The 27,251-nt window shown below is 57.5% G+C and overlaps 1 protein-coding gene across 3 annotated transcripts in view; it reads left to right on the top strand.

Annotated features, from left to right (window-relative positions):
• The window catches only part of COL5A1 (collagen type V alpha 1 chain), a 192,544-nt gene that overhangs the window by 88,321 nt on the left and 76,972 nt on the right, over positions 1-27,251 (top strand). For all 3 annotated transcript variants that reach the window (XM_074394534.1, XM_010352242.3, XM_039461528.2), the window contains 12 exons: positions 108-149; positions 385-447; positions 11,967-12,041; positions 12,211-12,303; positions 13,918-13,974; positions 15,134-15,187; positions 15,553-15,606; positions 18,536-18,589; positions 19,946-19,999; positions 21,659-21,712; positions 24,792-24,836; positions 26,791-26,844. In XM_074394534.1, coding sequence (XP_074250635.1) covers positions 108-149; positions 385-447; positions 11,967-12,041; positions 12,211-12,303; positions 13,918-13,974; positions 15,134-15,187; positions 15,553-15,606; positions 18,536-18,589; positions 19,946-19,999; positions 21,659-21,712; positions 24,792-24,836; positions 26,791-26,844 — 699 coding nt within the window. The remainder of the gene's footprint in view (positions 1-107; positions 150-384; positions 448-11,966; positions 12,042-12,210; positions 12,304-13,917; positions 13,975-15,133; positions 15,188-15,552; positions 15,607-18,535; positions 18,590-19,945; positions 20,000-21,658; positions 21,713-24,791; positions 24,837-26,790; positions 26,845-27,251) is intronic.

Below are 27,251 nucleotides of genomic sequence, written 5' to 3'. Positions count from 1 at the left end.
TCTGGGCCTGGGGTGTCGGGAGGGAAGGGTCTCGGTGTCAGATGCCTCTCCCTGTCCTGTCGGGAGGGTCGGGCCGTGGTCTCAGATGACTCTCTCTGTCTCCGCAGGGCATGCTGATCGAGGGTCCGCCCGGCCCGGAAGGCCCCGCGGTGAGTGTCAGGTTTGATTCCGTGACTTGCCGTAGGTGCCCTTGGTGGGGTGGGGTTGGTGACACCCTTCCGTCTCCTGGATGGAAAAGAGAGGGGCTCATCACCTTTGCAGACAGCCTGGGAGCTGGTGCTCTTCTGCCACCACCCCTGCCTTGGTTGGCCAGGTAGAAATTGGGCCTTGCCCTGTGGCCCCATCTTTTAACTCTGTCCCTTTTAACTTTGTTTTTAATTCTAGGGTCTTCCCGGACCACCAGGAACCATGGGTCCCACTGGCCAAGTTGGGGATCCTGGAGAAAGGGTAAGAGGTTGACCATGTTTCTTGAGATCACACAGGTTGTGGGGCTGCCCCTGCCTCCTCCTGACACTGTGACCTGAGCTGTCCCTGCCTGTGGAGGTGACAGCTGGCACAGAGACGTTCGTCTTCAAGTCACCCCTCCCCCAGGCGCCCCTCATGCCAGCCCTGTTCATACTGTGGATGTGGGAAGAGGGGGCCCCTGGGGCGCAGGGAGCCTGCCAGTGCTCAGCCCAGTCCGTGGCCCCGGGACCCTGCGTTTGTCCAGCAATCAGCAGCAGCTGCAACCGCAGTGATGGCCCCCGGGCCTTTCCTGCTTGCTCCTCGCCCCTGCGGCCACGCCACGTGGCATCTGCCCTCCTTGCTCTGTTGGGAACTTCCTGGGTCTGGGTTGCACCTGGCTCAGAGGCTCAGGGGCGACCTTCTGTGACCCTCGCAGAGGGAGGTGGGTGGAGGGAGCACCGCTCCTGGCTGCCACGATTTCCTCCTGACACCTGGTGGGCGCTCCGAGTACTGCGGCCTCCTGGTCCCTGGCAGGGCGGGAGTTTCCTCTTCCTGCTGCCGGAATGAATGTGGATTTGAGGGCGGAAGGACTGATTCCTGGGTGGCTGGGCTGTGGGTGGGAGGAGCAAGGGGTGCGTGTGAGTGTTCACGGTATCATGCCAGGGCCTGCCTGCTGCCCGGGGGCAGCCCTGTGGGTGTTGGGGTGGGTGGATGCAGGGCGGGTCTGGTCTCGTGGGAGGGTTGGGGTGCTTCCGAGGCTACTGCACGGGAGGCGTTTGGGGAGGGTCCTGTGCAGCGGGAGAGTAAGTCCTGGCCTTGGACCTGGAGGTTCTTATGGGTGCTCAGTAGCCCTGGAAAGCTGGGGAGGTGCAGGGCAGGTGAGGTCAGGACAGGTGAGGTCAGGACAGGCGAGGTCAGGACAGGTGAGTTCAGGCAGCAGGACACAGGGGCAGATGGCGACAGCCTTCATAGGGGCCAGAGCCGAGCCGGTGGGGACGCTTGCTTAGGGAGGAGACAGGCGGGAGCGCTGAGGCCGGCCTTTGGAGGGAAGGATTCAGGTTAGCAATGGGGAGGAGGTTGTTAGCGTCCGTGTGGCCGGGTGACCTCTGAGGTCAGCCTGCGTCAGATGGAGCCACACAGTAAGATTCTCGGTTATGTTTCTTTGCACGGTCAGGGATTTGGGGGCTCATAAGAGGCAGGTCTTGCCCCACAGCAAGGGTCGTGGCAGGAAGCGGGACAGGGCGGGGCCTTGGTGGCCTCTGGAGCACAAAGCTCTCGCAGGACCCCGGCTTGGCAGCCGCATCTTCAAAACTCCAGGCAGGCAAGAGTGAGCGGCCACTGCCCTCACCCAGCCTGGACTGGCACCACTGCAGATCTGCAGTGGGGGCTGCAGGTGCTCAGCTCGCTCTGGAGACCCCTTCCCACAGGTCCGTGTGAGATGGGGCGGCGGCCATGCTCCCCCTCTGCAGAGGCACCTGCGGATGGGCCCACGGGTGTGGCCGGGTTCGTATGCAAAGGAGTGCATTGCATGGCCCTGGGAGCTGTGTTCCGTCGCAGATGTAGGACAGGGTGGTATCTGCAGGGCACAGATGCCGGCTGACACACAGGGGCACCCAGATGCCGACTGACGCAGCCTCAGTGGTGCTCCAAGCATGCCTCCTCCTTCTGTTCGCCCAGCATACAGATTTGTATGGAGTGCCCGCAGTGCTGGGCACTGGCCTAGCCTGGTGATCTCAGTGGTTTGGACCCGAGGGGTGCTGGTTTGTACCCATCCCAAGTGGTCCCTGCCTTTGGGCTGATTCTGGCTTGGGGTCACTGGCGGGTGGCCCTGCCAGGGCCTTGTGACACCGTGAGCAGCCCAGCTGATGAGGAGGACCCCAGGGCCCTGACAGGAGAATTTCGTTGGCTTAGGAGCTGGTTCCCCTCAGACTCACATCAGTGTCCAGAAGCATTGAGTTGGGGTTGGGAAAGAAACAGACTCTTCTAGGGGCTGCCATCCCTGGAGCCAGAAGAGAGAACTGCAGCCCACCGGCCTCCCCAGGGCCCTTCTGGTGGGGAGGGGTGCCGGTTCCAGGAGCTGCGAGCTGCCCACCCCTCCGGCTGTAGCTGCAGCCAGCCTTGTTCAGGATGTCGTCTCTGCTCGCTCAGTGTCCTCTGGATGTCCAGATCTTGCCTGATGGCTGCGAGCAAGCTGTGAGGGACCACGGGGTGTGGCCTGGAACCCGTAGCACGGCCTGTGATGGACTGGCCACAGGTGCCTGGGCGTTCGTGGGCAGAGGAGGAAGAACGCTTTACCCCTGGAGGTTGAGCATCCGGAGCCTGCAGAGTAAACTGACAAGAGACAGATCAGCAGGAGAAGAGGGGCACGCTTTCAATATTTTTAATCTTCCAGGCACGGGGGCTTCACAGACAAGAGTAAAAACCAGCAGACGTGCTTAGGCTCGGGAGTGTGCATACCGTGTTAACAAGAGGGGCAGGCTGTGGGGTAGTGGCTAGACCAGGGAAAAGGGGACTTGGGCGTCGAGGGGCGACACGTGGTGGGCGAGTGACTGGGAACTCCGCGGGGGAGGAATGGGAGACGGAGGTCATCTTGGCAAAGGCTGTGTGCAGCTTCATCAGGCGCTGGCCCCGGTCTCAGGCGATAAGGGGTGCTCTCTAAACCCTGATACAGGAGCAGAGGCAGGGAGGGTGGGGTGGGAGGATGGGCTGATGCCCTGATTTGAGGCAGAAAGGGGGAGGTAGGCACGCTCTTCCTGCGCCCGTTGCTTCTTATTTGGCTTCAGCAGAAAATAATCCTTCTGTGGGGAGCGGCAGACTCCATTCCCTCCGCCCGCTTGGCCTCCTGTGCCTGTCTGTCTGGGAGGGCTTTTTCCTGTGCTCTGAAAGAGCCCTCTTCTGTCTGCCACCCCAGAACCTCCGCCTGAGACTCCCCAGCCCTTCCTCCCTTCCCCAAGGGCCGTCTGGCCGTGACTGATGTGAGCCTTTTCTTCCTCACTGAATGGTGAGTTCCTCAAGGCCCCACTTCTGTGCCCTTCCTCAAACCCTGCTCCCTGCGGGCAGCCGTGGGCAGCTGTGGGCAGCTGTGGCAGTTGTCTGGGAGCCGTCTGTGCACCTGTGCCTGGCACCCCACTGGGCATCGGTCAGCCCTGACCAGCCACCGAAGCCGGTGCCCTGTGCCCCCGCTGATCAGCCCTGGGGTCACTTCCTGCACTCTCTGGGTCCTGCACACGCTCCGGCTGCACCCCCTGGGCAACCTCCGTGCCGCGTCTGTATTTTGGCATCTCAGATCCTTTCTTGCTGTTGTGTCTACGGCTGCCTGCAGGGAGCAGGTGCAGGGAGAGGCACAGAAGCGGGGCCTGCCTTGAGGACCTCGCTGTCCAGTGAGGAAGAAAAGGCTCAGCCCAGTCATGGTTAGATGGCAAGAATTCATTAGTAAGGCATCAGGGGAAGAGCTGGGATTCCCGAGATGGGAGGTCCGGAGCGGCGTGTCCAGGTGGAGAAGGGGCCTGAGCCATCACCCCATCCAGTTTCCCACAGGTGACCGGTGGGCAGGTGCGCAGCTGGGGAAACATGCTGAAGCCCCACAGGGAGGTCAGGTAGAACTGGGGTTGAACCCACATCTCCTGTGGAAGGAAGGTGGCCATTCTTGCTCAGAGGTTCAGAAGACACCCAAGAGGGTGAGCTGGGAGTCCCCAAGGGAGCTGTGGGCCGGGTTTCTTGTGGGGCTGGCTTCCAGGCCACCTGCCAGCACGTTTCTGCAGGGGCTGACTTTGGGGTGTCTGGGAGTATAGTCAGACATCAGTGGGTCTGAAATCCTGAGGTTATGCACCTGTGAAGGGTCCCTGTGATCCCGTGGTGGCAGTGCCTTGCCCCTGGGAGGTTGAGTGGTTTTTCTCAGTGAAGCCCTGCCCTGGGCACCACGGGCAGGCAGGGGAAGGAGAGCGCTGGGGGCCGTCCTTGAAGATGATGCTGGAGTGAGTCCCGCCTGCCCTGGACTTCCAGGCTCACACCCGCTAGCCTCGATAGGAACACTGGAAGGCAGGGGCTACCTCTGTGCTGCATGCCAGTACCCCACGTCCGTTTGCGTGTGTGCTCCTGAGCTGGTGCCCACCAATGTTTGTGCCCAAGAAATGTTCCGTGTAATGAGAGCGTCTTTGAGGTGAGTCCCTTCCTTCCTTTCCCCATGTGCCTCTTCGAAAGCCTTGCATCCCAGGCACTCCTGCGTTTTGAGGCAGCTCCTGACTGCAGCCCAGCGTTGCTGTGGATTTGATGGCATCTTCCAGGAAGCTGTGGCCAAAATCCTCCTGAGTCTCTGCAGTCCGCTAGAGAGTTTAGCGTTTTCATCTAGAAATAGGCTTGCTCGCTAATTGACTCCCGGGAGCTCCAGCCGGTGTTGGCCAGCTGCTGATCTATTGCTCCTAAGATAGACTTCACACAGATTTTCCCATCTGCAGCATGTGTATTATTTTTGGGTAAAGTAATGATCTGCTTTCTGGGTCTGTGAGCTAGTCCCACCCTCCGGGAGGCCTGGATCCTCCTCTGGGAAGCCTCAGGGATTCAGCATGCAGGTTTCTGTCCCAGCCACCTCAGGGTCAGGTGGAGGTCCGGTTCCCAAGGGTTCCCCAGTGTGCCACACCAGGGTAGGGGGGTACCTGCTTCCTGTAGAATCGGATGCATCTGATGTCTTGGGAGAAGCCCCACACCCTTCAGTGGCCCCATTATGTGCAGAAGCAGCCTGGCACAAATCACGCTGCCCAGCGCCGTCTGACCAGCCCCTCCTGTCACTCAGCAGGGGCTCAGACCATCTCCCCATATTTTTTATGTGTCCAGGATTAGCCTTCCCCACGGGATTTTGCATGAGTGCATTTTCTGTGCCTTGAAAAGGTTTGTATGTAAGCCATGCCCTGAGAAATAGCAGCCATTACCTCCCAGCCAGAAAGCATGGCTCATCGCTAACTGACAGGTGCTGGTGTGGTCTCCCCAGGACCAGCCTTGGGGTGACGCCCTCCTGTGCCATCCCCTCCCCCCACCTGCTGGAGTTACACCCGGTGTGGGATAGGACACAGGCTAGATCACTGGCAACATGACAGAGAGGGGGAGTCCATCAAGAGCCTGCGGCTGCTGTCCAAGTCAGGAGTTAGCTTCGAGGAAAGCCGTGGGGAAGAAGCCAGCAGCATGGCATTCATCTTTCTTTCCAGCCTCCCAGGCTCCTGGGACAGGACATGCCAGTGCAGTCTCTCCTTGTTGCTTGGAAGTGTTCAGGACATCTTGGCACAGATGCTCAGAGAGGTTCACACACACACACACACTTTCTCAAGCACACATGCTCGTATACCCACACATGCACCCACATAAGCATGCACTCATGTACATACACTCATGCCTACGTGCACACACTCATACCTGCACATACATGTGTACATGCACACATGCCACGTATACACACACTCATGCATACATGCACACGCCCGTACCTGCTCCCACATACATTTTACACACATGCTCACTCACCCACACCTGAACACATGCACACATGCACACATTCACCCATACAAGCACACACATACACTCACGTGCACACCAAACGCACACACACAGTCACAGACTCATGCATACATTTGCACACACATACACTCATACACCTGCACACGCACGCACATGTGCACACAGGTGCACGCATACCCACACACACACACTCATCTACACACTTGTGTGTGCGCCGTCTGGCTCCACCTCCACACGGTAGCCCTTCCATGGAGGCTGGTGGCCAGCAGCCTGGTCATGAATGACTTCTGGCCATTTCGAGTCACATTTATCTTCAACACCTTGTCCCCTGAGGCCACTCACAGGAATCCGGCCAAGCCTCGGGAGCCCCACCAGGAGGTCTGTGGGGACAGTGGCTTTCTCCCCAGCAGCCCTGGGGGCAGTGCATGCTCCCAAAGTGAGCTCAGGATTGAAAGGAAGAGGCGTCGGGGGTATACATTCTCCCACGGAAAGAAAATCAAGAACAGTTCGTGGAGAGAAAATCAAGAACAGTTCGTGGAGAGAGAAGGGAAGCGAGCAAAGGCCCCAGGACATTTCTAGAGTGAAAGGGGCAGCTGGCAGAAGCCGCAGGTCCAGCCCTGAGCGCTGTGCTGTCGGAGCCGACCCGGGGCCTGCCAGGGCGTTCCTCCTGGGTGAGTCCCAGAGTTTTTCCTACGTGGACCCCTCGAGGCCACAGGTCTTACCCAGAGCCCTGATTGTGGGTGGCCGGTGGCTAAAGAGCCCCTCCCATGGATTTTCTGATTGTTAGTTCTGGTTGAGGGGTGTGGTCTGAGGCATCGGGGCTCTTGTTAGGGCCCCACCTCCAGTCTTTTAGATGGACCCCGAGGCTCCCAGAAGAGTGTCTGTCTAGCCCTTGGAAGGGGCTCAGTAGGTATCCTCTCAATGAATGAATGAGAGGTGGGTTCATTTCTTCGGATGCTTGGACAATTGATGACCAACTTGGGGTTTAAAACAGCAGAAATGTCTTCTCTCCTAGTTCTGGAGGCCAGAAATCTGAACTCAAGGTGTGGGCAGGGTCACGCCCCTCTGGAGGCTCCAGGGGAGGGTCTTCTCCACCTCTTCCGGCTCCTGGCGGCCGGTGGCCGTCCTCTGCCCCCTTAGCTTGTGGTTTCAGCTCTGAAGTCTGCCTCTGTCTTCACGTGCCTGCGTCTCTGTCACAGCCTCCCCTCCTCTCTCTTATAAAGATTTGTCATTGGATTTAGGGCCCAGGGTCTCAAGATCCTCCACTCCCATCCTCAGAGGCCCTGGGTAAGGGTCCAGTCATGTCTTTCATGACCTGGACGCATTTCTGTGAGGCACATTCAGCCCCCCGCACGTGGTCATGCAACAGCCAGGAGATGTCGAGCAGGAAGTGACCCCTGAGAGCAGTGCCTGCCCAGGGTCAGGCCTGGACAGGGGAACTACATGCGCACGAGGGCTCTGGAGAAGGGCCTGCAGTCTGCTGTCCAGCTCCAGGTCTTCCTGAGAGTTCAAGGGAGATTTCAGCACAAAGCCTGCGGGCCTTGCAGCTCCTCCCAAACCTGCCACCACCGTGAAGAGAAATGGCTCAGGACTCTCTGCTCCCCGCTTTAGCCCAAGTCCCAGCCTGGAAGGAGGCCTTGCGCCTCTCCCCTGAGGCTGAGCTGAGGGCTCCTGGTGACAGTTTCACGTGCTGAATCTGCAGTGGCAGAGGAAGCCACTTTGTGAGGCATCTGGTCACCCTACCGCGTCCTCCTGTGCAAAAGGTGCTTGGATGTCCGCAAGAAAGACACCCTGTTAAATACCAGGTGTGCCTTAATTTGGAAGTAGGCACCTTATTTCTTCACCTGGTATGGGTGTGACACCGAGAGCCCTTGTGTGCCAGGGCCCTCGGAACATTACTGTTTGACCAAGTTAGGGCCCTGATGTGGGGCCTGCTAACCCAGTAACAGGAAATACAACCTGGCAAATAGCAAAGGCAAGGCGGCGTTTCTTCCTTTGCAGTGTTTTGCCGGTGACTGGAGCCGAGTAGCATCCCGGTAACCTGTGCGCTGGCCTGCTGGAGCGTTCCCTTGGCCTCTGACACCTGCCTTGTCGCAGATGACAGCCACATCCCTGGCCCGTGCTTAGTGTCATGAAAAATGGAAATGTGGCTTTGAGGAGCTGCCCTGCCTTCCAGCCCAGGGTCAGAGTCTTTATGTTGGAGGCCCCGGGGCTTGGTAAAGTCTTGCTGACATGTTTCTAAGTGATAGCGCGGGTTCATGCTGGTGGCCACGGGGACTTGTGTCAGATTTGAACACTTTGGAAGGGTTCATGGGGGTGGGGCATTCTTTCCTTTCTTCTCCAAACTCTCTCCTTCTTCTAGGAGGTCATGGTATCCTTGCTCATCTACGTGCTCGTTCTTTAGAATCGCTCCAGTTGTCGGTGAGAGGCAGCATCAGAGGGAAGTTGCTTTCCCAGCCCCGAGGTTGGTGTTTCACCGCCATGGCTTAGAACAGGCAGCAAGGACGCTGAAAGGCGGGTCCTAGGAGGTGGAAAGCAGCAGACAAGGAGCAGCCTTCGGTAGGCTTCCTGGCTTCCGACAGCAGCACCTTGTAGGCAGGCACGTGCAGGCACAGACACACATGCTCACACACACGCGTGCACACTATGCACTCACACACACATGCACACACACATGCATTACCACACACACATGCACACTATGCATTCCCACACACATGTGCACACACACGCACACTATGCATTCTCACACACATGCACACTATACTTTCCCACACACATGCACACACACATGCATTACCACACACATGCACACTATGCATTCCCACACACATGCACACACACATGCATTACCACACACATGCACACTGTGCATTCCCACACACATGCACACATACACACATGCATTACCACACACATGCATGCACACTATGCACTCCCACACATGCACACACACACATACATTACCACACACATGCAAACTGCATTCCCACACACATGCACACACACATGTATTGCCACACACATGCACACATATGCACAGTGCATTCACACAGACATGCACATATGTGCACACACATGCAGACACATGCATTCCCACATGTGCACACACACGCACACACACATGCACACACATGCACACAGGCATTCCCATGCACACACATGCACATACATGCATTCCCACACACATGCATACACATACATGCACACACTTGCATTCACACACAGATACACACGCAGCACATCACCCCACTCATGAATGCACACACGTGCATACACATGCATGCACATAAATGCATTCACACATGGATACATGCACACACATGCATTCTCACACACATGCACACACACATATGCATTCCCCCAATGCACACATGCATTCACACACTTTCACACACAGGTGCACACACATGCATTCATACACACATGTATAACATGTACACATGCACACACATGCATTCACACATGCATGCATATGCATTGATACACAGTTACACACATGCTCACATCCATTCATATCCACACATTTGCACACAGGCACACAAGTACACTTACATGCACACACATGCATTCAGTCACATGGATGCACACACATTTACACACATGCACATACATACACTTGCGTTCACACACGTGCACACATGCATTCACACACTACACGTGTACACACACATGCATTTATACACACATCCACACATTCACACATGCTTGCACACACACATTTACACACATGCAGTTATATATTCACACACAGGCACACATGCATATACATGTATTCATACACGTGCACACAATACATTTATACATGCATTCACACGTGCACACACATGCATTCACACATACATTCATACATTCACACATGCACATTCACACATGCATACACACATACATGCATTTGTACACATCACGCATGTACACACGTGCTTACACACATGCACACACGTGCACACATGCACACACACTTACATTTACACACATGCACTGCACAGGCAGCATCTCATCCTTGGGAAACACTGACCCCAAAGTTTAAATGCAGGGTTTGGTTAGGAATTGATTCTGACACAGAAAGCTGAGCTGTGAGCAGCTATCAGGATTGGATGTCAATGACAAAACCTGGGTGGCAAACATGTTCTGGATCTTTCTTTTTAAAACAGGATTTTTGTCTTCCGAGAATGTTTCCAAAATGGCAGTTGGTGGCATTTTGGCAGCATCCATTAGCAATAAGGACTATGCATGTATGTGCATGACTGGCTCAGCAGTGCTGCTTTGAGGGATGCACCTAGCAGAAGACGTTAGCACGTCTGTCAGGCCATGTTTGGCATCATGCAACTGGAACCAATCCAAAGTGCATTGGTGGGAGACAGCTGAAATAAACCACGAGTCCATTGTGTCTGGGAGAGGCAACAGGTGCTGCCACTGAGACCTACGTAGATGAGCTGTGATTTTCAAGAGCAAATTGTAGAATCTGGAGGAACAGTGCCATTGAAAAGAAAGGGGCCAGGCATAGTGGCTCACACCAGTGATCACAGCACTTTGGGAGGCCGAGGCAGGTGGAGCATGAGGTCAGGAGTTCCAAACCAGCCTGGCCAAGATGGTGAAACTCCATCTCTACTAAATATACAAAATATACAAAAATTAGCTGGTCATGGTGGTGAGCACCTGTAATCCCAGCTACTTGGGAGGCTGAGGCAGAGAATTGCTTGAACTCAGCAGGTGGAGGTTGCAGTGAGTCGAGATCGCGCCACTGCACTCCAGGTTGGGCGACAGAGTGAGACTGCATCTCAAAAGAAAAAAGAAAAGTCCAAAACCACAGAGCTTCGCAGTGACGACTGTGTTAGTGTGCCCGGCATGTGCACAGAACTGGAGCACTGGTTACATCTGGAGAAGAAAAGTCCTTTTCATTTTTGCTCCACAAATCTGTGTTGTAAGACATTTCACAAGACACTGAGTTACTTCTACAATAGCAACTACTAAGGAACATGCAGGCAAGCTTAGGTTCAGGCCCAGATGGCCCCGCAGCCTCCTGGGTAGTTCCAGAAGAACCACTCAGGTTGCTGGTCTTCCTGGCTGGGAATTGGGAACCCACTGTGGGTTTCCGGGCCGGGAGTATCTCTCTGGGTTGCTGCGAACGCTCAGCTCAGTGTAGCCGTTGCTGATTCTGAAGACCCGAGCCGGGCCCCATCTGTTACATCGGAGTGCAGGCGATGGAGTGTTCTTCACCGGGGAGGGAGCTAAGCCCCCATCTCTATGCAAAGCAAGCCTCGTCTACTTTAGGCCAGCTGAGGATCTGCTTGCCCTTGTGAAATAGCTTTGTGATAAAATATTATTTCGAAAATAAATCATCTTGCTGGTTTTACATGCCTGTAGGGTCTGCGGCTGGCTGGGGTTAGTCTAGAGAATCCAGTCCTAGGGATGTCTGTGTGGGTCGTGTGTTAGAGGCCAGGTTGGCCAGGCATGTGGAGGGCGCTGTTTCGTTTGCATGTGAATGGGTTCTTGAGGCTGCTGTGGCTGCGTGTGTGCTCGGCTCTGTTGTGTGTCTGCACGCAAATGGCTGCTCCGTCCCGTCTTCCATCTGAACAAGCATGGCGGGTCGCTTGGAGCCCGTTGAGGACGAGCACCCACTGGGTGCAGGAGGCACTGGGCCTTGAACCCGGCATCGTCGTTTCCTGTTGGGCGTGGAGACCCGGAAGGGGCGTTCCTGGAGCGACAGGAAGCTGACAGTGCTCCTCGCCTCTGGCCTCGTCTCTGCTGGGTCTTTGGATTCCTCAGATCCAGTTCACACCTCCCTCTCTTCTTATCCCTTCCTCCGAAGCCTCTCCAATCCTCAGCCCGCAGCCGTGCCCCTCCCTTCTCCGGGCTGGGGTTTCTGAAACATTCCTGCCACGGGCTCTCACAGCTTCTGTGCGTGTCCTGGGAGTTTCCCGGGTGACCCGCTTCTCTGATGCGCTCATTCTGGCTGCAGCCCCGCCCCGGCCTGTTTGCACTCTGACCCGTCTCTCCTGGCCCCTTGTCTGCAGGGCCCCCCTGGACGCCCGGGCCTTCCTGGAGCTGATGGCCTCCCCGGCCCTCCGGGGACCATGCTCATGCTGCCTGTGAGTACCCTCATCGGTCGGGTTGGGGAGGCAGCTGGGGCAGGTGGGCTCCAAGCCAGACCCTCCGAGGCTGTGCCATCACCCGAGAGGCCTGTGGGCCTGCCCCAGCCTGTGGTCTGGCCTGGGCACCACGTCACTGCCCCCACTGACCCATGTTTTGCACCTACAGTTCCGGTTTGGAGGTGGCGGCGACGCAGGCTCCAAAGGCCCCATGGTCTCAGCCCAGGAGTCCCAGGCGCAGGCCATTCTCCAGCAGGCCAGGGTGAGTAGTGCCGGGTCCCCAGGGGCCCGATGGGGACAAAGCCCAGCCCCAGAGGCCAAGAGGAATGAGTGAGTCAGGCTGAGAGCTCGGCTTGGAGGGAAGTAGCTGTCTGGACCCCACAGTGCCAGCTTGCCAGGGTCTGGAGCTGTGGGAGCATCCAGTCTTCAGTGACCAGGAGGGGCCCGAGAGCACAGGGACTGTTTGGAAAGTTCCTCAGGGGTTCTTCGTCCATGCTGAGGGCCCAGGTTCTAACTTTACCGGGGCTTCTGAGCCCCTCCATGGCCTCTGACCCAGTGTGGCCACCGTCCATCATTTGCTGACCTCTGCCTCTGTGCTAGCCCTCTGCAAAGATCTGGAAGTGGAGCCAGAAACCCACGCGGCTCCTGGAAGGGGCTGCCTGGGCTGGAGCTGAGCAGAGCGAGGCTCCTCTAGGACAGAGCCCTTGGGCCCCAGAGCCCCCGACTCAGCCTGGGGGTCGTAAGGAGCAGGGTCCGCAGAGGAGAGCTTGCTTGCCTCCCTATTACAAAGTAGCTCATCCATAGCCTGTGTTTTCATGGACGCGGTTCCGGATTGCGCATCGCCCATGATGGGTGTAAACACTGGCCCATGGGGCGAGCGGGTGGGTGCGTGATCCTTCAGTGGAGTGCAGGAAAGCCAAGTAATCCCTTGTTTGAGCGATGTTTGTGCAGCTCCCCCAGCAGCCAGAGCAGACGTTAATGATGGCAGTGCCGAGGTCATTGCAGGCCAGCGTGAGCCCTGGGCCGCTGCCGTGGCACAGGCTGCTGAGTGATGGAAGCCCGTGTGCGGCCAGTCCCGCTCCCTGCGACTGGGTTTCTGGGCTTGGGCCCACCTGCCTGGCCTTTTATCTGGGTGTATTTTAATTGAAGCCAAACGGGTGATAGGCTGTAAGAAGATTTTACAATGCAAAACAAAATCTTCTAAAATTAAAATGGTATCTGCTGGGGAAACAGTCACTGGGAGGCCGCAGAAGCAGCACTGTGGGAAAGCAGGGGACCCGAGCTGCTGCAGGGGGGTGAGGGGGAGGCGCATCCAGATGGGGCGGGTGGGCAGGGGAACTGCGTTGCTGCGGGGGGCGCGGGCGCATCCAGGTGGGGCAGGTGGGCGACAGAGACCCCAAGGCATGTGAGTTCCTACTCCCCCAAAGTACTTTCCCAGTGGCTGGGAGTGCTTGAAGGGCCTCCCGTGTGAATCCAAATATGTCCTGACTCAGCTTGAGCTCAGGTGTAAAATGTGCTCCTCAGCCCAGCCCGGAGTAAGAGATTTATTTCAGATTTAGCCAAGGGTGATGGGCTGGGAGCAGGCTCTCTGTGTGGGCTGGAGAGAAAGGAAGGAGGGAGGGGGCCCATATCCCAGGGGAAGAAAGGGGGGCCCACCGGCTTCCACCTCCCCATGTCCCATGTCACTCCCGTTGATGCTGAGAGCCCAAAGTCGGGGGGTCTCTTGGGGAGTCATCACCCTCCTCTTCCAGAGTCTTGTGGCCCTTCCCCGTCCAGTCTGCCCCTTCCCTCCTGCCAAGTCTCACGGCTCAGGCGCCAGCAAACCAGGGCACCGCTGCTGGGGCACTTTCTCAGCGTGTCCCACTTTCCTTTACAGTTGGCACTGAGGGGACCAGCCGGCCCGATGGGTCTCACAGGGAGACCCGGCCCCGTGGTAAGTCATTGGCAAATCTGAGAGCCAGGTGTGACGTGGGGACTGGCCCACTGTCTGTGTCCTGGGCGGACGGTGGCAGGTGGCTTTGCAGCCATGTGGACACAGGGCAGCCCTCGGTTCAGAGCCTATTCCCAGCAGGGTGGCTGGGGGGACCAGGGACCTCTTGGTGCTGCCCCATGTTGATGGGGGGTGGGGATGGTGGCTGTGCCTCAAAGTCACTTGAGGGAGTTAGCAGGATGGAGCTGACATCAGCCATCCCTGGGAAACAGCCCCCAACTCCATCCTGAATGGAAAAGAGCTGGCAGGAATCACAGGAGGAGGAGGAGGAGGCCCCTTCTCACCCCTGTTTGGAGCTTCGGGCTTTGCCCGCAGAGAACATGCTATGAGCCATCACCAGGACAATGGTTTCTTGGAGGGATGGGGTCCTGCTGCAGCCAGAGGCTTGGGGAAGTCCCTCGCACAGGCTGCGACTTTGCCTTGTGGGTCAGGGATCTCCATTGATCTTTGCAGCCCTGTTCCAGAGTCACAGATAACGAAACGTGGGGCAAACTGCAGGTTTTCCCGCCTCACCTGCCCAAGCCCTGTGGCCTCCAATAACTCTCATCTAGGGGCCTCGATGCATAAGAAACATACAGCCTGTGCCCAGGGACACTCAGGGGCTGGGTTCTGGGGCCTCCAGGGACACAGAGGGGTTCAACACCGTAGGGGTCCCCCGGCTTTGCCACGTGCCGCTTGCTCTGGGCCCGCTCCCCTCCACACAGGGCCCCACTCAGGGCCGGCCTCCCGCATCTGGGAGATCTGGCCTTGTGGGGCCCATAGCAGGTGCACCGCTGCCAGAAGCCTTGGGCTGTAACAGGCTACGGTCAGGTTCACCCTGGAGAGGGAAGCGTCTCCATGAGCTTTGCGGTGTTTGCGGGGCCCAGGACCTATAATTTTATTCCCAATTAGGAAGAGATACAAACAACTCCATTTCCCCACCCCGGGAATGTCACTGTTCTTCCCCTGTTCTGCTCGAGGCAGGCAGGTTGCGCTGCATGTGCTGAGCACTGCGGCCGAGGCCCTGTCTCCTCCCCCTGCTCCCTCTGCTGCCACCCCCAGCCCTTCCTGTGCCTCGGAGTCCCCCCTTGAGCAGACGTTAACCCACACTGTATCTCCCCAGGGTCCCCCTGGGAGCGGAGGTCTGAAGGGCGAGCCGGGAGACGTGGGGCCTCAGGTACGTGGGATCCTTGCCTTCGCTGTGTGATGGGCGCCTCCGTTCTCTGGTGGCGGGGACGGCGTGCATGGAGACGCCCCAACTGCTGCGTGTCATCAAGGAAACTAGTGGGAATGGTCGTTGCTTGGTGCAGTGTTGAGAGTGGAACAGAATTCACTCCGATGCCCGCGGCAGGAATGGGCTGGCTCTGTTCTGTCCCTGGCTTTCACTCTGGGCAGCAGATCGTGTCCTGTCCCCGAAATGCCCACATGTTGGTGACATGGACAGCTAGGTGTGGGCAGGGCTGAGGAGCACGGGAACAAGGCTCTGCTCTCTCCCGAGAAAGGCGGACTCACCACTGACCCTTTGTCTCTTATCCCTGGCAGGGTCCTCGAGGTGTACAAGGCCCACCTGGTCCGGCCGGGAAGCCCGGAAGACGGGTGAGTGGCTGGCTCAGTGACAGCAGCTTGGGTGCTAAGGGAGCCCAAACCTGGGGTGCAGGTGTCCCCAACAGCCAGGCTGGCCCGCAGGAAGCCAGGTTGCTCCCCTTCTTGGGATGGGCACTTCCGTCCCCAAGGCCACCTCTGAGCCAGCTGCCTGGGAGGGGCGCCCTTGTCCTGGGCGCAGACACAGCTGACCAGGATTTAGTTTAATCAACATTTCTAATTCAAGAAACTTCCCAGGCCCTTTGGCAGCAAATGTTAAGAAGACAAAACTACCAGCAGGCCTTAGATCTTGAGGGCAGCGTCGGTGCTCCAGAAGTGGCCTGATTCAGGGGCACAGGCGGGCCTTCCTGCCCCTCACCTGCTGTCCTGGCTCCTGGGGTTTTCTGTCTGGTGTGTGGCTCTTCTGGAAGGAACTGGTGTGTTCGCATGTGACCGTGGCTCCTAAAAGAGGACACACGTTTACAGATTGCTGACCACCACCCACGCAGGCGGTACAGGCCCTGGGAGCCCAGACCGTGCCCTCAAAAGTGGGCCTTCTCCACCAGAGGGCATTTCAGAAATACTCGGTGTAGGGTTGGATCGGTTTCGTGTGGACCTCTGCCAGCGTGCACTCTTCCTAAGCTACCCTTGACTGCTTTCGTCTGAGTCCACAGGCAAAAATGGCTCCTTCCCTAGTGGTTCTGGACGCCCTTGCCTCGGGGAGCGAGCTAGTGGGCAGAGATGACCCGAAAGGCCAAGGTTTGGCAGGTCCGAGGGTCTAGGCAAGGACCTGGTCATGAAACGGAGGTCTGGGGCGGATCATTCTGGGAGGACCGGCAGTAGACTCTCGGTAGACAATTGGGCCATTTATTTGGATCCGATTCTGAAAAATGTATCTCCTTAAGGTGTTTCTGTGTCTCTAATCAGGTGGTTTCCTAATCAGGTGGGGTGAAAACCTGGACAGAGAGGCGCTGTGGGGATGCTGTGTGACATGGCCAGCTGCAGAGGGACATGGTGTCAATGCCAGGCATATTCGTGTGGTCTATTTATTTGTTTATTATTATTATTATTATTATTATTATTATTATTTTGAGACAGAGTCTTGCTCTGTCACCAGGCGCCAGGCTGGAGTGCGGTGGCGTGATCTTGGCCCACTGCAATCTCTGCCTCCTGGGTTCAAGCAATTCTTCTACCTCAGCCTCCCGAATAGCTGGGACTACAGGCGCATGCCACCACACCCAGCTAATTTTTGTATTTTTTAGTAGAGATGGGGTTTCACCATGTTGGCCAGGATAGTCTCGATCCCTTGACCTTGTGAACCGCCCGCCTTGGCCTCCCAAGGTGCTGGGATTACAGGCGTGAGCTGTCGCGGCTGGCTTATTTGTTTATTTTTTTTGAGATGGAGTCTCGCTCTGTCACCCAGGCTGGAGTGCAATGGCACGATCTCAGCTCACTGCAATGTCCCCCTCCCAGGTTCAAGTGATTCTCCTGCCTCAGCCTCCAGAGTAGCTGGGATTACAGGCATGTGCCACCAGGACTGGCTAATTTTTTGTGTTTTTAGTAGTTACAGGGTTTCTCCATGTTGGTCAGGGTGGTCTCGAACTCCTGACCTCAGGTGATCCACCTGCCTCAGCGTCCTCCCAAAATGCTGGGATTACAGGTGTGAGCCACTGCTCCCAGCCACATATGCCCAGAAGTTTCACTGCAGAGGGAAAGATGGTGGTGAGAGAGGGGCTCCGAGCTGAAGCTGAGGGTCAACTCCAAAGCGCTCTGAGCAGCCTCTTCAGTTCGTTGCTAGCACAGTCTGCGAGGAATGCTCACTTCTGGATCTAGAAGCATCTGGGTGCTCTGCAGGGCTGGATCATGCTGTGGAATCCCGTGAACTTTTCTGAAAAGTTTCCGAGTTTCTAAAAGTGTCTGGAAATTTAGAAGAGGGTTTCAGCGAGGCCCCCTGTTTGCTGGGCAGGGCGGTGCCTTTTCAGGGCGCGTGGGAGCGCAGACAGCTCCGGGGTCTGTCTGGATTTCTCTCTTGCTGCTTCTCTGCTGTCTCTGGTGCCGGCTTCTCTGTCTCCAGTGATGAGACCAAAGCTGCCCCTGCTCCAGATCTTCTCTCTGCTTGGTGGGGGGTCGGGGCGAGGGCCTCGTGCGATGTGCAGCCGATGGAAACTGGAAGCTCAGGGCGGGAGCCATCTGGACTCACTGGCTGGGGTGCCTCGTTGGTGCGTGGAGGTCTGGCTGAGTTTCACAGAGCCTGGCCGAGACCCTGGCCCCTTGCCCCACTCTCCCCGTGGTGAGGGTGGGGCCTGCACAGCGGCCCCAGGAGGTCCAGGCCCCCTTCAGCCCCATGGCCAGTCAGGCTGCGAGTTGGCTGTGTCCGTCGCTGGCCGTCAGGAACGGGGCATCTGCCCACAGTGCAGACGCTGCCTCACGTCGCTGTGCAGCCTCGTGAGTCCAGGCCTCACTTTGGGCCTGGGCCTCTGCCTTAGTCAAGTGGACAAACCAGATGCGTTCTTTCTCTCCTTCCTTGGACCTCCAAATGTGGAAGGGAGCTGTGCTGTCCGTGATGGCAGTGGCCTGCGCTTGCCTGAGTCCCAAGTTCACAGTCCTCCCGACTGGCGCAGCTTTTCAGCATGGTCTCCTCTGCCACGTCGTGGCACCTTCTCAAAGCCCAGGGGCAGTGGCATGGTCCCCCTTCAGCAGTCTGGGATGACGTGGTCCAGAAGGACCAGCCCCGTGTGTTCCATCCGTTGGTGTGAGGCGCGGAGCAGCCCCGCCCAGGATCCCAGATCTGTGTCCTCACAGCAACTTGGCCACTTGGGCTGTGACCGTCAGGGTGGGCGTGGCTTCAGTGGAGCGCTCACTTGATTTAATGGAAACCGTGGCTCTGGGGGCTCAGTGAACCAGGGGCCCTTTTGCATTGCCAGTTTTGCCTCCTCTGTTCCAGGGTCGGGCTGGGAGTGACGGAGCCAGAGGAATGCCTGGACAAACTGGCCCCAAGGTAGGCTGCCCACTGCCCTCCTGGTGCCCTGGCGTCACCGTCCTCCCTGGGGCCATGTGGATGGTGTGACCCACATGCAGGCCATGTGATGACTATGATTATGATGACAGGCGGGTCTGTCACTGGCATTTCACATGAACATGGGATTGGTGGGTGAATTTCACCAGCACGTGTGACAGATGCAGTTCATTTTCATAAGGAGAAATTTGCTCCCTTCAAGTGTGTGGCGAGCAGAGAAGGGGGCGGAATCCCAACTATGAAAACCGCCCGTGGCTGTGTGGGTGACGAGGCCACATGGGGGGAAAGGCGGGGCATGTGGCAAGCCCAGGGCCCAAGAGGTCTTGTCCAATCGGGGTGGATCTGGGCTCCTGGGTGCTGTGGAGGTGAATGGGTGTCGCCCGTGGGTAAATGCAGGACTGTGTGTGGCATGAACGAGCCTGCACCAGGCATGTGCCGGCTGGTGCTGTCACCACCCCATGCCCACCCACTGCTGTGCCCAGTGTCCACCCGTCTGCCCCAGCATTGCTGTGAGCATCGGCCCGGTCTTGGCTCACCCCTCCTTCTCACCTCCTAGAAGCATTTGTCCAGGGCCATGTGGGGGCAGGGGAGATACTGACCTTCCGTGAACAGTACACCTTAGACAGTAGCTGTGATTTGGGAGACTGGAGACCCGGTCACCAAAAGCTGCCAGGGGTCCACTATCCCTGTTCCCTGTTAACCGAGGCACCGTGGGCGTGGGTGAACTCTGAAGTACATCCCCTGAGTCCCACGCTCGTGAGGTGGCCTGGCGTGATGGGAGGAAACTGTCTCAGAAGACGGTGGTCTTGTTTCAACAACCTGACTGAAAGCCCAAAATGTCCTATTGTTGGCATCACCCCACATGTGTGCACACCCATGGGACGGCCCTGTTCCTGGGCTCTAGGAGATGCAGAAGAGGGGCAGCCAGGGAGCCAGGGTGCCTGAGGGCAGCCAGGGCTGGCCCGCCCACCGATGGGGGGTATGCGCCCGTCCCGCACGCGGGCAGCCAGCCCCTGGCACTGTGGATGCAGCCGTGAGCGGGCACACAGGGACCCTGCCCTCGGGGGGCCTCTCTGGGGCGGGGGAGATCAACGGCAGACATAAGGACGCTACCGCAGTCGCTGAAATATCGTACAGCTAAGGGTCCACTGAGGCCTGCGGCCTGGGACTCAGGGATGAAAGCCAACTCTCCCTTCGCAGCCCGTGATGGTGTTTATGGGGGAAGAGGTTGGGATTATAGATACACACTGCCGGAAACATGGTCCGAGGCCATGGGGCAGCTGTCGCTGTCCACGTGTGCAGGGTGGCGTCTGAGGCAGCCTTATGTCCTTTTTGCAGGGTGACCGGGGTTTCGACGGCCTGGCTGGGTTGCCAGGTGAGAAGGGCCACAGGGTGAGTATTTCCTGTGTCAGAGGTGGGCATGGTGGTGTGCAGGGTCTCTTTGGGAGGCCATTCCAGGCAGCCCCAGCTTTCCCGGGGTCAGGTCCTTGTGTTCCAACGCAGTCACGATACAAACCTCATGGGCATCAGCAAATGGCAGTGAGCCCCCAGAGGGTGCCTTTGTTGATGGGCAGCCAGCCCAGAGGAATTGGAGCTCTTAGCTGCAGCTTGTGACCAGTGAGCCAGGCGGGCCACCCACCTGAGGGCATGCAAGGGGCAGGAAGGAGCCTTCCTGTCAGAGGCCACCTTCTGTTTAATGGAGCCCTTTAACTTTTCAGGTAATTCGAGCAGCTGCCGTTTCAGGAGCAGCCAAGGGCACTTTGCAACATTAAAGTGGTGGTCCCGGGGGGGTGGGGACAACCTCAAGTGGCCAAGTGGAGACCAGGCCACCAAAAAATGTCAGGTGTCAGGTGTCCACCTCTTCCTTGTTGTCGGGCATGGATGATCTCAAATGTGTGTGTTCCCTGAGCCCCGAGCTAGTGCGGTGACCTGGGGCGATAGAGAGAAACCCCGTCTTGCTGAATCCGTCTCAGCAGACTGTGGCCTTCCTTCAACAACCCCGTGATGGGAAGCCTGCAATGCCCTGCCCTGCTGGAGAGGCGTGGTGGGGAAGGCCCTGCCTGGCCGCCCACCCTGTTTTCTCAGCCCCTGCCAGGGGGGACCTGACGCAAAGGCTTTTTCCAGCTTGTCAGCTGCTACTTCTCTGACCGGCTTTCTTTGAAGTAAATTTCTTTAATGGCTCCTTTATATTTTAGCACATCGAGGCCATACAGGCACATGAGTATGTGTGTGCACACCACCCACACAGACACATATACACGTGCACACACGCCCCCCCCACGCACACCCACACATGCATGCTTATACCCCTATACCCCACATGCACACACATAGACACATGCACCCCTCAACCCCCAACATGCACACAGGCATACACGTACACACCCCCACATACCCCTGCACGCTCCACCCACACAGGTACCCTGGCATACACACATGCATGCATACACACATCCCCACTCGCACAGCCCTGCTGCTGGTGCCCAACGGCATGCCCTGCTGCCCGCCACGATGCCTTGTGAGGGGCGTGGTGTTGCCGTTCACCCAAAGTTGCCACATCTCTGTTCTCCAACAACCACGTGGAAATGGCACAGCCACGAAGGCCGTCCGTGACTCAGCGCCAGGCCTTTTGCCTGACTGAGAAGCACATATTGAGCGCCCACTGCATGCAAGCCCTGAGGCAGCAGGTGGAGCTCCCCGAGGGTGTGAGCCTGAGGCTGCTTCACATGGAGGACTCGGGCTGAGGGTAGCTCAGACCTCAGCTCGGTGTCCTGAGGCTGCCCGCGTGTGGCCCTGCTGGCCCCGCAGGGTGTTCAATCCAGCACCTTCCTACCTTCAGGCCATCGCGGTGAGACGGGTGAGAGTCGGCAGCCTGCATTAACCCAGCCAAGGCACGCGTGATCTCCTAGGAACCTTTCCCCATTCTGGAAGGGTCTTCTGAGGGCTTGGGAATCTTACTGTCAGAATTAGAGAAAAACAAAGTAGGGACCTTGGATAAGCCCTGCATGCCCTGCTCTGGAGAGGCTGACGCTGACCCTCTTCCCTTCCTAGGGTGACCCTGGCCCTTCCGGCCCACCAGGACCTCCAGGAGACGACGGAGAGAGGGTGGGTATCCTGCCGTCCCTCTGACTGCTCCTGCCGGCCCCACTCCTCAGTGATTTGGGCAGGAAAACCGCAGAAGAGAGGCCCGTGGTGTGGGATCGGTCTGCCGCACGTGGAGGGCCAGCTGGGAGAGGGCCGAGGGGCTTCCCTGTGGGCAAAATGATTGATCCGATGCCAAGAGGCCGCAGGGCATTGGAGAGACGCTGACTGCAACTGTACAGTTGCTCTGTCGGTGCTGATGCATGGAGCTCAGGGCCAGCTGTCAGGGCCCCCCACAGGCGACAGGTGCCCCGAACCCCAGCAGCAGGAAAGACGCCGGAGAGCTCACTGAGCTCGGGGCCTCGCTGATCTCATCCAGATGCGGAGGCAGCTGGAGGCATGCAGGAGGCAGAAAGCTGAGATTTGCGGGAGCAGAGGAGGGTGGGGCGTTGAAAATAACCTCTATGGGCTGGAGATAGGGGAGCAAGTTCCTGTGGCCGTGGGCCGGAGCACGGGAGGGAGCTGTTCTGCAGCGTGGGTGCACAGGCCGGGGTCTGGCATCCGCCACGCTGTCTTCATGTGTGGAGGGACGTGTGAGCTCTGGACCACAGCACAGTGGGACGGGGCTGGGATGCACAAGGCTGTGGGTTTCTCAGCTCCTCCCTGCAGCCCCCGCAGTCACGCAGACACCTTCTGTGGGTATCAGGGATGTTTAGGGGAAAAGCTGTAAGGAGTCCTGGAGGGCAGGAAGCAGGAGCAGCTCCGGGGGCGTTTCTGTCTCATCAGCTTTCAGGCTGGCATGGCCGGGGCACCTGCTCCCATCTGGGCCTCAGCACAGTCTGCTGTAAGATGAAGAAGGAGAGAGGGACCCTTCCAGATTGTCAGTGCTTCTGCATTGAGAGGACATGTGTGTATGTCTGTGTTTGTGTGTGTGCATATGTGTGGCTGTGTGCATGTGTGTGTGCAGGGAGTGTGCATGACCTGTGTGTATGCATGCAGGCATGGCTGTGTGTACGTGTGTGTGCACAGGGTGTGTGTGCGTGTGTGTGTATGTGGACAAATGTGTGTGTGTGTGGCTGTGTATGCACGTGCATGCACTGTGTGTGTGTGTAGACAAGCATGTGTGCATGGCTGTGTATGCACAGGGCTCGTGTGTGTGTGGCTGTGTATTCGTGTGCATACACAGGGTGTGTGGGTGTATGGACAAGCATGTGCATGGCTGTGTATGCACAGGGTTTGCGTGTGTGTGGCTGTGTATGCATGTGCATGCACAGGGTGTGTGTGTGTAGACAAGCGTGTGTGCATGGCTGTGTATGCACAGGATCTGTGTGTGTATGGCTGTGTATTCATGTGCATACACAGGGTGTGTGGGTGTGTGGAAAAGCGTGTGTGCATGGCTGTGTATGCACAGGGCTTGTGTGTGTGCGGCTGTGTATGCACGTGCACGCATAGGGTGTGGGTGTGTGGACAAGCGTGTGTGCATGGCTGTGTATGCACAGGGCTGATGTGTGTGTGGCTGTGTATGCATGTGCATGCACAGGGTGTGTGTGTGTAGACAAGAGTGTGCGTGTGGCTGTGTATGCACAGGGTCTGCATGTGTGTGGCTGTGTATACACGTGCATGCACAGGTGTGGGTGTTTGGACAAGCGTGTGTGCGTTGCTGTGTATGCACAGGGTCCGCGTGTGTGTGGCTGTGTATACACGTGCATGCACAGGGTGTGTGTGTGTAGACAAGCGTGTGTGCATGGCTGTGTATGCACAGGGTCTGTGTGTGCATGGCTATGTATTCATGTGCATACACAGGGTGTGTGGGTGTGTGGACAAGCGTGTGTGCATGGCTGTGTATGCACAGGGTCTGCGTGTGTGTGGCTGTGTATGCACGTGCATGCATAGGGTGTGGGTGTGTGGATAAGCGTGTGTGTGTGGCTGTGTATGCACAGGGTCTGCGTGTGTGTGGCTGTGTATACACGTGCATGCACAGGGTGTGGGTGTGTGGACAAGCATGTGTGCGTGGCTGTGTATGCACAGGGTCTGTGTATCCATGGCTGTGTATTCATGTGCATACACAGGGTGTGTAGGTGTGTGGACAAGCGTGTGTGCGTGGCTGTGTATGCACAGGGTCTGCGTGTGTGTGGCTGTGTATACACATGCATGCACAGGGTGTGGGTGTGTGGACAAGCATGTGTGCATGGCTGTGTATGCACAGGGTCTGCATGTGTGTGGCTGTGTATGCACGTGCACGCATAGGGCGTGGGTGTGTGGACAAGCATGTGTGCGTGGCTGTGTATGCACAGGGCCCGTGTGTGTGTGGCTGTGTATGCTCGTGCATGCACAGGGTGTGTGTGTGTAGACAAGAGTGTGTGCATGGCTGTGTATGCACAGGGTCTGCATATGTGTGGCTGTGTATACATGTGCATGCACAGGGTGTGGGTGTGTGGACAAGCGTGTGTGCGTGGCTGTGTATGCACAGGGTCTGTGTATCCATGGCTGTGTATGCACATGCATGTATGTGTAGGCATGTGCAGGCAGGCTGTGTGTGAATGTGTGTGCGTGCATGTGTGAGGCAGACTGGAAGGTGCAGTAGCGCTTTGACAAGGAGCAGCATTTTCGAGCAGCCCCTGCGTGAGAAGCAGTGGAAGCAGGGAGGCATTCCCTCTGCAGCCAGAAGGAAGTCCCTTCTTGCTTTACTCTCCAAGCTGTTTAGAACCCTGGTGGGGACAGCTGGTTCCCCAGAGGGTGGCCCAGGGGATCTTGTGACTCTCCCCTGATGCCCTGCCCTGTCCCAGAGTCTGTCATTCGTGAAGGTCACCAAATCCTTTCAATTAGATGGTTTTTCTGCCCAGCCTTTTCCTCTGGAGAGCTGTGGCACGTGAGCTCCTGAGCTGGCATCTCAGAGCCTTCAGGCCTCACCTGCAGCGTCTGCACACCTAGCAGCCTCCTGGGAGTGAGGACATTCCAGGTCTTTCCGGCTGGAACCAGAGCTAGTAAACCTGGCACATGTGAAGCAGCCCCAGGCCAGAGAACCCTTGTCCACCACCCAGGGGAGACTGGTGTCCGGGCTGACAGCTCGTCCCTCTAACCCTGCCTTTGTTCTCCTCCGCAGGGTGATGATGGAGAAGTCGGGCCCAGGGGGCTGCCTGGGGAGCCCGTAAGTCTGTGTCCTGAGTGGGACGGTGGGGGCTCCGGGTGGAGCAAGGCTGTGTCAGAGGCTCCTGCTGGAGCAGGATCTGGGATCAACCGGGAGCTTAGAAGAGAGAGAGCTCAGCCTGAGAACAGACCAACTTGGGCATTTCCCAGGAAGTCACAGGCGAGGCTGGCCTGGCAACTCCAGGAGGAAGTCTGAGCCTGCCTACCGGAGCAAGCATGGCCCTCAAGGGTTGTTGTGGGTGACCCAGGAACAGCGTGGTGGGGTCTGGGGGTATCGCGGGGAGTCAGGGGGTAGCACGTGGGGTCTGAGGGCATTGTGGGGGGTCTGAGGGCATTGTGGGGGGTCTGAGGGCATTGTGGGGTGGCTGTGGGCATTGTGGGGTACTGAGGGCATTATGGTGGGGTCTGGAGTCAGCATGGGGCATCTGAGGGCATCATGGTGGGGTCCAGGGTCAGCATGGGTGGGTACAAGGGCGTTGTGGGGAGTCTGAGGGCATTGGGGGGCTCTAAGGGCATTCTGGAGGATCTAGGGGCAACATGGTGGGGTTCAGGGCATCATGGGTGGTCTGAGGGCATTGTGGGAGGTCAAAGGAGAAACATGGGAGGTCTGGGATTATTGTGGGGTCTCAAGGTCATTGTAGGGGCTCTGAGTGCATTGTGAGGGGTCTCGGGGCAGCATGGTGGCATCCAGGGGCATCACGGGGGGGTCACATGGCTGAATCAGCCCAAGCTTGGGCTAGTTTCAATGGCCGCCCTTCCAGAGGTAGACTTTCCAGCAGCCTGCCCCAGCCCTGGGCATGGGAAAGCTCTTTCTAAGTGGACATATATTTAGGCCCAGAGCAAATTTCCTGACTGATAGGACATTAATTACTATTCATTTACTGTTGCAGAGTGTCTTTTTCCTTGTAGCCAAGTCAGTGCGGCTGCGTGCATCGGGTGGGGTTAATTGATGGGAAATATGGCAGGCGCTGTGTAGAGGAGGCAGGGGTCGGCGCCTGCAGACTCATTTGGGACTAAATTATACCCCAAATGTCTGATTAGCCTCCAAGGAGAATTCATCAACTCCACTCTCAAGCAATACCTTCTGGGCTATTAGCTTCTAAGAAACGTTGCTATAACTAGGTATTAAAATAATGAAGAAAACATTTAAGAGGCAATGAGCGGGGGAAGGATTTCTCTTCTACAGAATCTGAAAAGGTTCTGTCAAAATTAAGGGCACTTGAAGTCCACACGCCTGGGGTGAAGGCTCTGTAACTCCCCACGGGAGGGGGAAATGTGAGAGCCCCGTGGCAGACAGGGCTCCCAGAATCTCACTCCCGCTGTGGTCAGCGGGATCTGTTATGTATGAGGCCTTGCTAACCGGGAGGGCAGAGAGTGGCCATCCTGGAAGAGATCGATTCCCCACGCTTCCTTCTATGCGTTCCGTTGTGGGGTTCCTGCCAGGGACCTAGTTTTGCCTGATACTCTCCTGCCTGTACCCTTGGACTCTGTGATATCATAAGAACAGTCGCCTGTCACTGCAGAGGAGAATTCAAGAGGGAGCCGGTAATAAGGCTGGGGCAGGAGCGCTCCGTGCAGTGAAATGTGATTTTGTGGCGATTCTCCTGGGGAGCGTCTGTGCTCGCCTGGCCCGGCAAGCGTCAGAGGAGCCGGCCGATTTGGGAGTCCCCCTTCCTGTGAGGTGCCCCGTGGTATCCTCTCTGAGTCCCCACTGATTCCAGACACCTGCTCCTGGTTCCCACCACCAGGGTGGGGTGGAGGGAGGCGGCCCAGGGGGCTTCCTGGGGAGCCTGTAAGTCTGTGGGAGGGAGTCTGGGTCTCGCTCCTGGGAGACCAGGAGGTAAGTCCCCAGCCAGGGCTCTGGGTTGAGTCAGGGCTAAGCGGGCATGGGGGGCAGAGAGGAGGGCTGGGATGTCTGGCCGGGTTTAAACCCTATTCTCCGTTTCCTCTTACAGGGGCCACGTGGTCTGCTTGGGCCAAAGGGGCCCCCAGGCCCTCCCGGACCTCCCGTAAGTCTCATCATCGATCTACCTGTCTGTTCCCATCTCGGCCCTTGAGACCCCCCCCTCCCAGTTGGTGGCCACTTGGCCACGGGGCAGCAAGTCATCGCTGGCCCCCCTGACACCTGCCTGCTGCCTGTGTGAGGCGTGAGCAGGACACCGAAGCTCAGGGCTGCAGACGCGGCCCCGGCAGACGCGGCCTTGCAGGTGGAGGCCCGAGGCTGCCGGCCTCTTACCTCTGCATCACCCTGCTTGCGTTTCCTCCTGGCAGACAGCATGTGCTATTTCAGTTATATGCAGAAACCCAGGATGTCACGTTTCTTCCCTGCTAGAAAGAACTTCCAGCAGCTTCTGTGAACATTCTAGAAGCAGGCTGAAGCCTGTGGTTCCAGTGGGGCTGTGTCCCGGTGGGCAAC

Source organism: Saimiri boliviensis, chromosome 2 (genome assembly GCF_048565385.1).
Source record: "Saimiri boliviensis isolate mSaiBol1 chromosome 2, mSaiBol1.pri, whole genome shotgun sequence".
NCBI lineage: Eukaryota > Metazoa > Chordata > Mammalia > Primates > Cebidae > Saimiri > Saimiri boliviensis.
The sequence above is the reverse complement of the archived record's forward strand: the minus strand, read 5'-3'. Positions and strand labels throughout refer to the sequence as shown.